Source organism: Typopeltis vanoorti, chromosome 21 (assembly GCF_054136105.1).
Source record: "Typopeltis vanoorti isolate ZY-2024b chromosome 21, IOZ_Tvanoo_1.0, whole genome shotgun sequence".
Taxonomy (NCBI): Eukaryota; Metazoa; Arthropoda; class Arachnida; order Uropygi; family Thelyphonidae; genus Typopeltis; species Typopeltis vanoorti.
In genome coordinates this window covers 54,561,717-54,578,540 of record NC_143569.1, presented here as the reverse complement: position 1 = coordinate 54,578,540, position 16,824 = coordinate 54,561,717, and the positions used below count along the sequence as shown (strand labels likewise).

The 16,824-nt window shown below is 35.2% G+C and overlaps 1 protein-coding gene across 1 annotated transcript; it reads left to right on the top strand.

Annotated features, from left to right (window-relative positions):
• The first annotated feature begins 506 nt into the window (after positions 1 to 506).
• LOC150094860 (putative glutamate receptor) lies at positions 507 to 8,550 on the top strand. Its single transcript, XM_090411474.1, has 4 exons — positions 507 to 601; positions 3,803 to 4,279; positions 6,132 to 6,394; positions 8,319 to 8,550. Exons 2-4 carry the CDS (start codon positions 4,160 to 4,162, stop codon positions 8,533 to 8,535), a joined length of 600 nt encoding a protein of 199 aa, XP_090267600.1. The 5' UTR covers positions 507 to 601; positions 3,803 to 4,159; the 3' UTR covers positions 8,536 to 8,550.
• Positions 8,551 to 16,824: the final 8,274 nt, after the last annotated feature.

Genomic DNA, 16,824 nt, shown 5'->3' with positions numbered 1-16,824 from the left:
AATTAGAATAATTAATTATGACAGGTAATATAATTTAATAAAATGTAATTGACAGTCTATTAAACCGTTAAAATGAACTTTTTAATAGAAATTGGACTGAAATGAACAGTTTAGCATTTTTGCGAAAATTTTATTACCACTATTTTTTTATCGACGATGATAAGCAAGAACCTACAGTTGCCATGGAAACTGTGTGACGTATTAGTTGCATGCCAACAATCCAATTCGATTAAATACATTATATTACACAAGGACAAAATAATTGTGTTATTACTTTAAAATAATAATCACCATTATCCTATCTCAAGAAATAATTATGAGTATAATTATTTCTTGTGTGATATTTTATTTCCTAATTTGTTTGCCGATATTAAACGCGATTGCTGTATATTACGAAAAATTCGCTTAGAAAAATATTAAACGTTTTTCCTTACCTCTTTAGAAAGCAGATGTTTTAGGTACTCCGTTAACTAACAATATTCAGCGGAATTTAGCTGCAGATTTCATTCATCCGTATTACAGTTTAAAAATGGTATTCGTTACTAGAGCACCAAAAGCTGAGCTGAAACCAGAGGTGTTGGCTTATCCCTTCACCTCTAATGTAAGTGCTTTTATTTTTATTAATTAGTATTATTAATGTATATTCTTGTATTTTCGAAATAATATTTCTGCATGTAAAACTACATGTCTATAAAAGCAATGGTTCCAGTGGATAACAAAAGATGAAAAAACAATTAAAATAAAGCACTGTACTGTAATTAAATCATCCTTTTTATGGTAAATTAATTAAATATAATTAAATATTATTTGAATTAAGATTTCAGTGACGTCCTTTTCTTCGGTTTGTTATGTTAATTATTAGATTTTTGTCATGTTCCATTTCTAATTAAAATCGAGTTATCAGACGTGTAATAACCATATATGGTCATTACTCAATAACGTTATTTAGTAATGTGATTAAAAAACCACCGTATTAGATATTTAACAAAAATTCTTGATAATAACTGGTATGAATGACTTCTGTAAGTTTCGATAGCACTGGTGAAGATTGTTTCGGACATATGCGATAAATCGTTTAAATCGATTTATTTTTGCCAGCTTTTACAATTCGTAGTTTAATGTAAATGATATACATGATATCGAAGTTTAAGTAAACTGTGTATACTTCTAATCAGTGCTTTTTTTCTGGAAAAAAGGTGCCGGTTCTCACCATGAAGATGCTATTACAGCAACTTCCACACTTTTAACATATCCTCCGATATACCCTCGTCGTCTCCAGATCGCTTCTTGCTTTTCGCATCAACTGCAGAATGACGACCTCGGAGCAGCCATGAGTCCACATATTTGCTAGGGTTGAACTGAGTGAGAGGAAGTCCTACTATCCTAATGAACATCAGTGCAGAAGTTGTCCGTACAAGCAGAGACCTAGATGAAGTTACTATAAGATTCATCTGAGAGAAACCCCTTTTATATTCACTGGAAGATATTGCAATTGTGCCCAAAGTGTGCTTTAGAGGAAATAGTATGTTGGGGACTTTATTTTCTTGAAGATATTCACGGAAACCACGAACTGCTTCTCTTTCATTTAAGCGAAATTTGCGTGCTAACTTTTTAATTTCAATTTCTCCAAATGTCAGATGCTTCCCAGGATTTTCTGGCCAAAACTTGAAATCAAAAATCTTAGCACATTCAGGCAAATCAGCATCATCTCCTTCAAGCAGACGCTTTCCAACAGCTTCTTTCAGACTTTTATAGGAAGCAGATGAACTTATTGCAGGACTGTGTCTTTCACTTTTGTGGAACTCAATCCCTTTGAACTTCATGTTCTTCTGAATTTGAAGAGAAATACTGTAGTACGGGCAAGGATTTTCAATTCGTTCGTCAAAAAGTTGAACTGTATTCTTTATCTTCCTGTCTGCTTTGTATAAGTCAATATTTCTCTCTTGTAAATCTAGACTTAGTTAATTAAGTTCTTGGAGAGCATAAGGGCGAAATCAAGAACAAACTCCCATGATGTTATTTTTCTTAAAAGGCCCTCATAAAGAAAGCGATCTATTTTGCTTCTTCTGCTGTCTTCTTTTGCTCCAAAAAGTGATGGACGAGGGCTTCAAAGTCTTGCCACACTGCAGAAACATTGCGAAAACTACGTAGATGAAATCCAGTGAGTGCTTAAAATTCTGCCAATTTTAAGAAGTTGAAGTTCTAGAGTCGCTGCACATTCCTGTAGTACCCTAGCATTCTTAGGAGAACCACGATAAGTCACATAAAGTTTGTCCATGAAACTCGTAAAGCAATTCACTCCTGCCACATTGTTCACTGTGTCACTAACAGACAATTCCAGACGATGGCTAGCACATTTCCAGAAAATAACACTAGGAAACGTCTCTTGCATTAGCCTCCTTACACCATTACGCGCACCAAACAACACTGCTGCACCATCACAAGTTACAGACAATAAATACTCCTATAAGTAATCTTCGGATAATCCTAAACACTCAAGATGACTAATTAAAAAGTTTAGAATTCCTCCAGCAGTTACATCTGATAATTCGATCAAATCTAGGAAAATACTAACAGAAGCCGAAAGTTCAGGAAGAACTACACGAACAATAACAATCAATCTTGTTATGTTATTCACAGTTGTCGATTCATCAATAAGTAACGATATTTTGTTCTTGGAGTTCAATATATTGTCTATTAATGTTTTTCACATTTCATTTGCGATATGGCTCACAATATTAATGCAAGCATTTGCAGAATGAAGAATATATCCCATGTCTAGGCATTTAAGTTCCTGTAAATTTATTTCGTCTTCAAAGTTGTTAAATTAATGATTTCATTTAACAACTTCCGACATCACAACAAACTTTACTGCCCAACATTTTATTCTTGATATGCAGCCACTCGTTTTTCTCGCAGAAGTCATTTTTCTGCAAAGTGTCCAACATTCGGGGCAATCATTATCACCCTTATTTTATTCATTTTGAAGAATGATTGTACTGATTTAACTTAGATTAATTCAAAACTCACGTGAACACCTGCCTGTTGCAGAGTGAATATAGAACTGATAAACTGATATTGGAAGCAATCGGAAGTGAACACAACTTCCTGTTTCCGATTGCGTACCAACCTATGAAACAGGAAAGCAGGGTTCCAACTTATGTTGGTACCCTGTTACAATCAAAACTGAAAATTCAATTCGTGAACACAGTATCAACTACCGGAATATTTATAATACATTTTGCTGTCAATAAATCGCAAATTTTTAAAACCTTAAGAAAAAAGGTGCCGGTACTGCGTACCGTTGCGTACCGCCAGAAAAAAGCACTGCTTCTAATCATATATCATATGCTTATGAACAAGTATGACTCGGTTTACGCCGGGCAAATTGAAGCAAAAAAATAACGGGAAGAAATGTAAATGCACTGGGTTCCATTCTAACAATTTCAGTAATCGGCCACAAAATACTTAAATGTTTTATTTTTTGAAATCTACGTAGTCAAGGATGGGGGTAGGACACCAGTCAGACTTAACCTTTCCTCGTCCTCTTGTGTAGACACCAGTGCATGTTTGTTAGTTAACTTGTGGTTAATGTAATTTTCTTTTTCTCGTTCGTATTTTATATTCAGTTTTTTGTTTAATTATTGAAATTTAGACCCTAGTGATATGTATATATATATATATATATATATATATATATATATATATATATATATATATATATGCTTATTCACTTCATTAGAATCCAAATGTGAATATTTTAACAAACCTTAGTTCAAATTAACATTTTCTCCCCCCTCAGTTGTGGCTCCTATTTGGAATATCCGCAATCTTCATTTCTTGCTGCATATATGCTATTGCGTGGGCATCATTCCAAATTCATCGTGGTCCGCGGATCAACATATGGGAAGCCATGTGGATTGTAATAGCAAGCATGCTTAACCAGGGTAAGAATAACAAAATGATGTGCATATTATGATACTGATGTTTAACTAACAACGAAGTTATAGTGTGAAAACAGAACTAAAGCTAATCAACCTATTTTACAGCTAGGAATGATAAAATTCTCCAGTACAGAGCTTACAAGATATTCTTTATATTCTGGTTGTTGTCGCAGTTTGTGATTATAGCAGCTTATTGCAATCTTCTACTGTCCTTCATGACAGTTGTCGTACGTGATCGACCTATAGAAACCATTCAAGAATTAGCAAAAGCTGTAAAGAAAGGGGATATTCTATGCGGAACAGTGAAGAACACGGCAACACACACCTATTTTGAGGTGAGTTTGTGCGTTCTTTAATTACAAATTTAATAGAAATACTATGTTTTGTTAGATGAATATGATGAGTATAGGAGGGATACTATTATTACCACTGTGACTGGTATATTTCATTTAAAAAATCAAAATGTATAAGTAATAATAATTTTTTTGACAAAGTTTATTATCGTCTTCACATATACAGATTATTTACAAATATACAATTGAAGTATTACTATTTAATTTTTGTTCACAACAAATATGTTAGGTGAATATCTTATTTCAGTCGTTTCAGACCGTAGGTGGCGTTGTAGGCATTGCCCACAAAGCATTCCTGGTGACATTTGTATAGGATAGATCATCATTGCTCCCCTTCCCTCCCCCAATTTTTTATCCTGGCTCGGGACCAGCATATGGCTTGGACCTATTCATGACTGTAATCAGGTGTGTTCACGGGGCCAGTTTGCCTGTTTTGTGGGACAAAAAACCCGAGTTTCCGAATGAAATAATCCTCTACCTTCGTATGAGACCGGCTAACTCACCTTTACTCGAAAGAGACCAGATAAAAGGGTTCCTCACTTCACTGACGGAATCAAACCCAGGTCTTTCCGACAAAAAGCTTTAGTTTATACTGAGTGAGCTACAGAGGTTCTCCCCCCACCTCTACACACACATACACACACACAGACATATATATATATAGATATATATATAGAGAGAGAGGTTGACGTGTAATGGCGAATACACGCGCCCACAGACTACCACTGCTTGAGCACGGTTTAACTTTTTTGCATGCGTCCTTGTAATGGTGTTTAAGAGGGGTTTGTTATAGGTTTGTGTATGTGTGTGTGTGTGAGAGAGAGAGAGAGAGAGAAAGAGAAATTTCTTTCTAATTTTCAGTCCTGCTATAATATTTATATAGCACCGGTTTCAGTTCTCTGTAGGTCCCAAGGTTTTTGTCGTCGAATGGCAATTTGTTGATCATGTCTGGTATGTAGAATCTTCGGCTGGCTTTACCGTAGTGATTATTATAATTATATGTTATGCAGTTTATTGACTGTGGTCTTGTTATGATATGTAGTTCTGGTTACTCTGTAGGTTGGACAGAAGTAATATTTTAACTTGATTGTGCAGTGTCATAATGGCTTCACCTTAAATATTTTGTGTTCTCTTTGCTACCTGCATATGTGTGGGCTGTTCTTTTTGTTCCCAGAATATCAGTTTTGCCATTTTATTTTGCAACGATTGTAATCTGTTAAGTTTGTAGTCTGCGCAGATTGCCTATGATGTCTTTTGCGTATCTTAAAATGTTTTCACTTAATGCTTTATAGATTAATATTTCTGTGTGTCGGAGAAATGTCTTTTAATCGATATAGTTTGCTTGCTATTATACTGAGTTTGTTATGTAGATAATTTGTATGGCTATTCCAACTTTGAACAGCATCGAAGTGGTCGTAATGTAATATTGTCTATAAATCGCCAGTAGTTTCTGGTCTATTTGTTTTCAAGGATGAAAAAACCAGAGTATCCGGAGGAAACTCTCTCCACATCCGTATGAGATGTACTAACTCATCTTTAGTATGGAATAAATTTTATTTAATTTATGAGCTTAAATTTATTTTAAATCAGATTATTTGAAATTTTAAGCAGGATCGCTCAAGGAAGTTATTATTATACAAATATTTAAATTTATAGAAAATTATTTGTAGTGAAGAAATTACACTGGTTACTTAGAAAACTTATTAATTGAAAAGGCAGAAGGCGTTTAACAAGATTATCAAATCTACCATGAGATTGTTATCCTCTACATTTTGAAAGATTACATTCTCAAATATTACTCTTAATTTAATATATATTTTAATTTTTCTTGTAGAATGCTGGAGGTAGCGAAGCATTGGATATTATTAGGAATCACATAGTGCATCACGAAAGTTCTCTGGTAAACTCAATGCAAGAGGGCGTGAGTAGAGTTCTAAGAGACAAATATGCTTTTCTTTATAGCGATGGTTTAATTACAATACTGTCTGTTGATCACGGGAGACAAAATTTCTATATAGGAAAGGAAGAGTTTTATTCCCTTTCTGGAGGAATGTACATCCAGCATTCCCATCCATGTAGAGAAGCTCTGAGTATCACGTGAGTATTACGAAATAATGATTACCATTGTTATCTGAAAGGCGAACTTCTGATATTTAATCAAGCGGATAATAATGACGAGTACAGGAATTTATTATCTTTTTACTTTTATTATAATTTATGTAAAACATATAACATAAAACTTTAAAAGAAATCTTTCCAAGATATTTATTCTAAAGTTCAGTATAATTATATAAATACACCAATTATTTTACGAGGGGGTCTGAAACCTTCTCTCCCTAAGAATGAAACAATTTATTATTTTAAAATTATTTTTATTTTTCAAAATAATCTCCCTTAAGACTAATGCATTGATTTCCGCGATGCTCCAGCGTCATTATCCCGACCATGTAGTGGTTCTCAGTACGATCTGCAAAATACCCCTGTACAGCTGCAATCACCTGTTGATTAGAAGAAAAATTCTGACCAGCGAGGAAGCGTTTTATTTTGGGGAATAGACAGAAGTCAGAGGGAGCCAAATCTGGGGAATACGGTGGATGTTCCAACAATTCGTAGTGCAGACTCCTTAATTTTCTCATTGCCAAAACAACTTTGTGAACAGATGCATTGTCCTGATGAAATATGATTGTTTTTGTACTGCACACCGGGTCTTTTCTCACGAATTTTTTCGTCGTCCGATTAAAAGATCGGAATAATATTCCCCGGTTATTGTTTTACCCTTTTCAAGATAATTAATAAACAAAATGCGTTTAGAATCCCAAAACATCGATGCCATGACCTTTCGTGCTGATGGAACCGACTTTGTCTTCTTTGGCGCTGAACAACCGGCTTCTGTCCACTGTTTTGACTGCTGTTTGGATTCTGGTGTATAACGGTAAATCCACGTATCATCCATAGTAATAAATCGACGTATAAAATCAGTTTTGCTCTTATTAAAACACTCCAAGTACTGTTCAGAGATTTTCATGCTAGTGCGTTTTTGATCTGCTGTGAGCAAGCGCGGCACCCATCTTGTGCAAAGCTTTTTCATATGCAGTTCTTCATATTGAATGACCGGCGAGTCTATAGTCTATAGACTCGCCGGTCATTCAATATCATATCGTGCACTTGATCACTTATTTGTGGTGTTGTTACACTTTTTGGACATCTTTCACGTGGATCATCTTCAAGGCTTGGACCGCCAATTGTAAACTGGTCAGCCCATTTCTTAATTGTCGAAAACGAAGGAAAAGAGTGCCCATAAACTTTTTGAACTTCAAATGAATTTCGTTTGGGTTAAACCTTCTTTAACAAAGAATTGTATAACCGCACGATACTCAATTTTATCCATTTCAAGGGTTACAGACAACATTTTTGCTTCAGACAGCTAAAAAACAAACTACTTGATAGAATGATTTGCAATTTCACATACATGCTTTTGACAGATGTACCAACTTAACGAAAACCTTGCCGATAGCTTTGCCATCTATGGTCGAGGCTGAAATCTTTTCCGACCACCCTCGTATATATAAAAATAAAGACAGAGGTTGTATCACCATTGCGCAGTAGTCAATTGCAATTGGCTACTGCGCAATGGCCCCAAAAAAGTAATATGGCAGTCAGAGAATCCATATTTGAGCCGAAAAAATATTGGCAGAATATATTAATAAATTATTAATATCAAAGAAATAAATTAACATTTAAAATAATAATACATTCTATAATGAAATTTTAGTGACTGTTGTTCCTCAGTAGAAGTTAACTTATGAACTACCCTGTACATAAAGTAGATTTGCTGTTAAAAGTTAGTTTCTTATTATATAGTTGGGGGGTTAAGTGGGAATTGAAATATCCTAGGGAGTACGAGAGTATTAAGAGTATGAATTTCGAGGGACATTCTGCATGAGTTATCCTGTGTATGCATTTTGAGACTATTTGAGCATTTATTAGACTATAAATTATTTTTTAAACATTTTCTTTCTAGAGTACTGAAAATTATCGAAGCAGGACTGGATATCAAGTGGAGAAATTTTGAATTGTTCCTTAAAGAATTACCAGTGCTATTGAAGTCGAAATCAAGTTCGAAAAACACAGTTCTTCAAATAAAGCATCTTTTCGGCGCTTTTATCTTAATTATTTCTGGATGCATCTTATCACTCCTATGCTTCTTTGTGGAAATTCTAAAGAATGTTGTAAAATAAACAGACAAAAAGCTTTTTAGACTTTCTTCCTTATGAGTACCAAAAGAATTAACATAACGTTTTAGCTAGCAGTTCAATTGGCACTGTATAAACGAATGAGTGGCTATATTATTATTATTATTATTATTATTATTATTATTATTGCATAATGCCTCCAGGGTGTAGAAAGACTCATCGAGGGAAGGCACCTACTCTACAGCTTTCTGTCTCCACCACTCAATCCACCAACTACAAACGAATCGCAACTACCATCATAAGGATGATTATGATGATATTCTTCATATTTGATAGTTTGATATTTTGATACTTTGATTCATACTTGATATGATCATATTATTCAAAATATCTCTTAGAAACAGAAGGATAAAAGGTATACACTTCTTAAACTTCTTATTAAAGTGGTTATGGATATTGTATAAAATTAAGAAAACGCATTACAATTAAAAGCAATCAGACCGCAAAAATATATTCACGAGATTAAATTTGTGTATAATTACGAGAGTATTTAAAAATAAGATACGTATCGCCCAAGAAACGAATCGTAGATGGTTTGAATACGTTAAGAAAGTGTTGTAATCATCTGTTTCTTTACATGACTGCCAGGTGTTTGGCCGTGTACGACAATATTATCAGTTACAAAAGGCACCATAACTGCAAATACAATTCGTAAGTTTTGGCGAAAATCTTACCAAGTTAGCAAGATAAATTGTAGCAAACTGGCTCCTTCAAAATATCCATTAAAATTAGTAGTTTATCTTCAAAAATTTCTATTTCATTAATCATGAGAAGCTCACGTATAGGTGGGGATATTTTTAACGGAGTTTTTTAAGCATGACAAATCCTGAAAGAATAATTAATACGTATATGTTAGAGTATGTAAATGCAAATGCTCATTGGTAAGTGTCAGTACTGATTTGCTAGCTTCCCTGTTGGCAAATGCCACTGATTGATCGTTTACTGCAAACGGCTACTGGTTCGAATCACTCTTAACAAAGGGATGCTTGTAAAAGTATACTATGGACGAGCTTGCATGGTTACTTCAGTTTATGAAGTAACTATGCAAACGGATATTGTCCTTCTATACTTTGCTTTAATTCTTTAAGAATGCCAAATAATTACTTCATTCTCTTCTTTATCAGGCACTGAGCATTATACATACGAGGTGCAGCTATTAAATAACGAGATTGGTTGCAAAAAGGTGGTTTATTATTACAGTTGTACAACTTAATTGTTATCCCCCATCAAAATACTCCTTCCTCTATCTACTTGTAATATTCATGCCTGTTCTTGCTCGATAACATAGGCATGTATTACTATGTGAAATCTGAGAAACATTGGGTGTAATATTTTAACCCCCTTAAAGTAAAATGTATATTTACGCTTACAGAAAGCAGTGTGTGTGTGTGTGTGTGTGTGTGTGTGGTCTTTTCTTCTGAATGCTAGTTAACCCGGTTTTCATGCAGAGGCAGTAGTGTCTTTTTTTTCCTCTCACTAACTCGGATATGGATTTTTCATTCTCGCAAACCGTCCAGAAGAACACACACACACACACACCCTCCAGAGGGTTGGGAAATCAAGTTCCACTAAGTGAACGCGCATACTGGAATAACAGGAAACGAGAGAGCGGATCAGTTGGCTAAAGAAGCAGCTAGAAAGTACAAAAGTACTCTAAATCTGCTATAAAAACACTTGCAGAAAAGAAAAGTCTAGACATGTGGGAAGAAGCATGGGAAAGATCAAAAAACGGATCAACAACAAAAGAATTCTTGCCAAGCATCAGCAGCACACTCAGGCTGAAAGAACACGCAATATTTCTCTAGGTGTTACAACGTTACTAACGGGACATGGAAAACTAAGACACTACTTCCACAGATTCCATATCCTGGAATCATTAATCATCATGCTTCTGCAGTCCACACCTTCAACAGACTGTTGACCACATACTTGACGACTGTCAGCCATTGGACTCCATCCGGATGCCCCCTAATACAACATGTCATCTCTTCCAGAGACAAGTGGCCAGTGTCAAAACAGAGACTGATCGAAAAGTGTTACATTCAGCTATCTCAAAGACATACACCTTCCCCCCCCCCCCCCCCCACACACACACTTCCCAACTGCTGCCACTGGGAGGTACAAAGATCACAAGAAACAACCCCCTGAAGCCTAGTTTAATGGAAGCGTCACTTCAAGGAACAAGCAGAAAAACTGTAAGTACAATGTCTTAAACTTTGTATCTTAGAAAGCATAGCAGTTCAAGAGGAAAAAACTATAACACATACAACTTTAAGTAACATAATTAGAGTTCAAAAACGCCCTTGATCTCCTGCATATTGCCAAAGTAAGCAACAATCTAAGAAATGATTTAAAAATTTACATACTAACTGCAGTGAGCGAACTAAGGAAGGTATTTAATAAAATGAAAAATGCAACAAAAGTATAGATAGAACAACAGACCACTACAAACAACCAGGGACAGGCTAACGTAGCTCAGCCTATTCAGATATACACGCAAGTCGTTAAAAACAACGCTAAAAACAAAGATGAATTCGAAAACAATCCTCGCTATAAATTGGATAGCTCAACTAAACAGCGAAGAAACCAAAAATCTTATAAAAGAAAAAAATGGAACCAAGAAAATTAAAAATTGGAATCACAAAAATGAAAAGTATTATTTAACGGAGGAGAGTTAATTGAATCCAAAGAGAAGACCGATATGGACTTGCTACATAACGAAATATCTAAGGAATGGAAAGACACATTAGTAGCAAATCCCAGTAAGAAACATATTCCAAGGCTGATAATATATGATATTCACAGTGAAATTGATGCGAACAATGCAATAGACTCAATCGGCATGTAGCACGAAGAACTCTTCATCGGCGACACAAAGATGACACAGAAATGTGTCATGACAAATAAAAAAACGAACAACCGAAAACTGCTTTTTTGGTCCTCAACGTTGGATCGGCTTCCAATGCTGAGAACCGAACTGCTGAAAACCGGTGTTAAAATGCTGTGGGGAATTTGCCATTGTGCATCCTACGTAAGCATTCTGAGATGCTTTAACCGATAAATTTCTCCATCATACACGAAACTGCATGGGAAAAAACCACCTGTCCATTCTGTTCTAAAGAACATAATCTCAGCGAGTGCCCACGAAATAAGTCCGAGATGAATTGCATAAATTGCCAAAATCAAAAATGACTGCAAATACATGGCACTAAGCAAAGACTGCCCGACTACTGCAGACAGCTCAAAATTCAAACCATAGATTACGGAAAGCAATAATAAAGCTTGTAGAAACAGCACTACTTCCCTGGCATGTCTTCAAATAAATCTACAACGCTCTATCAAGGCTGTCAATAACTTAACAGAACTCATAAATGGAAAAAATATAGGACTGGCATTAAGACAAGAACCATACAACATCAACAACAAAATATGCGGCTTTCCAAGTAATTATAAAATATTTTCCAAAGGATGCCTCTGAAGTCGAGGCAATATTAATTTCTAAGCACAGCAACGAGAAGGACTCGGTACTTATTGATTGAAATTACGTACAGTGAAATTAAAACTTTTTCTGCAAGTATGTATCTAAACTATCGCACCGACATAAAAAAAATGGGCAACATCGTGGATTTTACCATCAACCACGCTTAATTATGGGAATAGAGAGCAACGTCCATTCGGTTTTATGGTTTAACGGAAGCACAAACAATAGAAGTAAAAATTTAGAAGAGCTCATAGCATCAAATTCCTTACACATACTAAACGACGACAGTAATACTCCATCATTTGAAAATACCAGAGGAAGCAGCTTCATTGATCTGACACTGGCAAACAACGCTATTTTACCCAGGGTTTCTGAATGGAAATGCGAAGAAGAGGAAAGCTGTTCTGAACATCGCATATCAAGTTTCATTTTCAGTAACAAAAATATAAACGGAATAAACAACACAAACCATCGAATTAACATCAAGTAATTCACCAATAAAACCAATCTAAGAGATATTTGCTAAATTATTAAAAAACGAATATTCATGCCTAATTTCAGAATTTCACTTTAATGCGAAGAGCGAAATACAGCTCGCATCAAAACAAGCCGTTATAGACCTCCTTGCTTATGGGCTTTCATTAGGATCTGAAAAAATCCAGTGACCAAACACTCAGAACAACCAAGAAGCTAAACATCGAAGAAAGAAAATCGGCACCTTGGTGGAACGCCGAATTAACAGTCCTAAGAAAACGTTAACGCACTCAGACGACTATTTCAAAGAATACAATAACTAAGATTTAAGAGAGAGCAGAAGACAGAACTACTATAAAGCCAAATACAGCTATCAGTACAAATGCGAAAACAGAATCATGGAAAAAATTCTGTACTGTTTCAACCGTGTCGAATCCTTGGAATTGCATATACAAATTAGCAGAAAGCAAGAATAAGTTAACACCTATATTATCATCCATCAAGAAAACAGACTAAAAACTTAGCAGAAACTGGAGCTACTATGATCAACAAGTTTATTCCCGATGACGATGAATCAGCTGACGTAGAAATCCACAAAACCTACAGACCAAGAATTAAAACACACATAGATACTCCTAACGCCGACTTATAACTAAAGAAATCGAGTCAGTATTAAGATCACTGGATCCAAATAAAACTCTTGGAGAAGACGGAATAACCAGCGATATACTCCTAAGAGCGTTTCTGGAATTCCTCGAAATCATAACAACAGTTTACAACGAATGCCTAAAAAGAGGGCGATTTCCTTTAGTATGGAAACGTTCTAAAATTATATCCATAATAAAACCAGGAAAAGAAACATCCAATGAAATTAGCAAATACAGGCCAATCAGTCTCATAAACGTTGCTGGTAAGGTGCTAGAAAAACGTCTAATAAATCGAATAATGCATTATGTCTACTCAAGAAACGTATTAAGCAACATCAATACGCATTTAGTCCTCAATCCAGCACAATAGACGCAATTATGGAGGTAAAAGAGTTCACAGAAGACGGTGTACAACAAAAAAAAAAAGAAAAAAAGACGTATTACTAATCTCACTTGACGTACATTGAGCTTTCGAACTGCGTGGTGGCCAGCCATAATCAATCAATTAATAGATTTAAAATATCCAAAAAACTTACTCGATCTTACAAAAAATTATTTTACAGATCGAAGAGCAACAATGCTATTAAAAACCACAGCTGTAGCGAAAGAAGTCAAAGGCGGCTGTCCTCAAGGCTCCTGATGTGGACCAGGCTTCTGGAACATCCATTACGACTCTATGTTAAGACTTCCTTTCACTATTGAAACAAAAGTCATAGCTTTCTCCGATAATGCGATGATAATGATTCGGAGACGCGACGGCTTACAACTAGAAGTAACGACCAACGAAAAAATTGCAGAGTGGGCACGCGAGAAGAAAGTTACATTCAATAACAACAAGTCTAAAGTGCTTCATATCTCAAGTAAAAAATCAAAACAACCTCTGACAGTGTTCCTAAACGGAGAACTTCTCGAGGTAGCCAGTGAGCTAAAATACATAACGGCAATAATAGATGAAAGATTTACCTTCAACAAGCACATCTCATAAGTAGCCGAAAAAAGCTTACAAATTGTAAACCTTCTAGCAAAGTCGTCAACGATCTTAATCGTTGACGAGCTATACTATCATTAATATCTTATGCTGCACCTGCCTGGAAACATTCACTAAAATTAAAGAAAAATCGACAAAAACTAAATAGAGTTCAACGCTTTATAGCCATACGCATAATCAAAGGATACAGGACAATATCTTTCGAGGCAGCTTGCGTTATTGCAGCTCTAACAACGATCTGCCTGAAAATACAAGAATTATCTCTAATATACGAAGTCACTTCCGGAAGATATAACGAAAATTCTAACATTGATCCAAATTACTACGAACGTCCGCTTCACTACAGTAAGTGGCCTCACCCAGCAAAGAAAACAAATATTAAGGAGAACGAAAGCTCTGAAAGTAACGAATTCCATATATACACTGACGGAAGCAAAACTGGAGAGAATGTCGGCTGTTCTTTTGTTGCGTATAACAGGCAGTCCATTATATAAGAACGCTGCTCCAGACTGCATCGTCTCTGTTCCAACAACCAAGCAGAACAACTTGCTATAGTTCAGTCACTCACATATCTCCAGGAATTAGAAGTCAACACCTCTCATCAAAAGACAGCAACAATTCACAGTGACAGTAGAAGCTCTATAGACGACATAAAAACCTATAACAGCCATATAGCGTTAATAGAACAGACAAGAAAGCTGGTTTGGAGTCTCACTCTTTCAGGATGGGAAATCAAGTTCTGCTGGGTGAACGCACATCATGGGGTTGCAGGAAACGAGGGAGCGAATCAGTTGGCTAAAGAAGCGGCTAGAAACTAGTTACTAAAAGTACTCGAAATCTGCTATAAAAACACTTGCAGAAGAAAGAAGCCTAACCTTGTGGGCAGAAGAATGGAAAACATCAATAAACGGATCATCAACAAAACAATTCTTTCCGACCATTTGAAGCAGACTCCGGCTGAAAAGAACACCCCATTTCTTCAGGTTTAACCCCGCTACTAATGGGACATGGAAAACTAAGGCCCTACTTACACAGATTCCATATCTTGGAATCACCATCATGCATCTGCAGTCCACACCTTCAACAGAGTATTGACCACATACATTAAGACTGACAGCCATTGGACTCCATCCGGATGCCCCTAATACAATACGTCATCTCTTCCAGAGACAAGTGGCCAGTGTCAAGACAGAGACTTATCGAAAAGTATTACTCAGAACTAATTAAATTTTCCAATAAGATCAACTACCAGTCATTGTAAGGTAACATAAATTACTGATATTGTATGAATTATACAGTATAGTGTAAATATATGTATATATAAAATTATAAATATAAATATAACTATGGATGTAAAAGTCGGAATATGTACATATAGATGTAAAAAAATAAAAATAAATATGAATATTAGTACAAAATTGGAAATAATAATATTAATGTATTTACATTTCCAATTTCCAGTACAATGGAGCATGTACGAATAAATTACCTCCTAGTAGGGTTACTATTAGGAGGAACACACACACACACACACACACACACACACACACACACACACACACACACACACACACACACACACACACACACACACACACACACACACACACACACACACACAAATATTAGACTATGGTAATAAAATTTGCCTACCCTGTTTCTTTGAATCTGATGTCAAAATCATGCTTAGTAAGGAATAGGTCTACTCGTAAGCGAAAAACAGGAAGGATTACAGACTGATCGGACAGATTAAAAAAAAAAAATACGGGACGTAAGAGCGTATACTATTTACGAGAAATACTCATCCTACATACTTAACAGACTTAATGAGGCAATATACTAACTCAGGTTTTCCATTTCAGTACCGCATCATAGCATTTCTAGGGAATGCGCTCTCTCTCTCTCTCTGTCTGTTTCTAACCGTACTGCAGCGGTGTGGTAAATATCAAATCTATTAAGTGTTAATATACTTCCAACACAGCAACAAACTAATAATAGCTTACTAGTATCATCCTCAGGTAAGCTGCAAGTATTCCAACTGTACCTTACAATTGGAATCAATATAAAGAAAAAAAATCCGTTTATTGAAAATAGAGTACTTTAAATTGATAAAAAATAAACCATGCACTTTAGTGTAAACTGCATAAAAAAGAGATATAACTAACGAATGCTGATGTACTTATTTGTGTATATAAATAGAATGAGTGCAAAAAAATTAAAGAAATAATAATAATAATTATTATTATTACAAAATTATAATTATTATAAGTATAATTATTACAAAATGTAATATTTTCACCTGAAATTGTATTTTTATTGAACTGTAAATTGAGGTGTGTATATTCTACTGAATGTTGCAAAATGGATGCAGTGCTTCGCATTGAAACTTGTATCGGAATGTTATTGTTTATCTCTTTCTGCGTATGCACGTGATTTCCTTGAAAGAGAATAACAACTATACTACTGTGAATCTGCAACTATTCTGACAGGGTTTTACAGGCGATAAACAAAATAATAATAGTAATAAAATCTGTTTAATGTGTTAATAAACAAATAACGTTTATTTTCCAATGCGTCATAAAAGAAACGCATATATAAATGAAGAATATATACTGAAGACTCATTTCCTTCTAGAAGAAATTATAAATGGCGCTGAAGGATTCAGAATTCTGCGATAGATGTTG

Bases quoted from the DNA above. Each gene is read 5' to 3' on its own strand.
- LOC150094860 (XM_090411474.1), top strand. From the start codon at position 4,160: ATGACAGTTGTCGTACGTGATCGACCTATAGAAACCATTCAAGAATTA. The intron at 4,280-6,131 runs GTGAGTTTGTGC...TTTTTCTTGTAG, and splicing joins CAACACACACCTATTTTGAG to AATGCTGGAGGTAGCGAAGC. The intron at 6,395-8,318 runs GTGAGTATTACG...TTTTCTTTCTAG, and splicing joins AGAGAAGCTCTGAGTATCAC to AGTACTGAAAATTATCGAAG.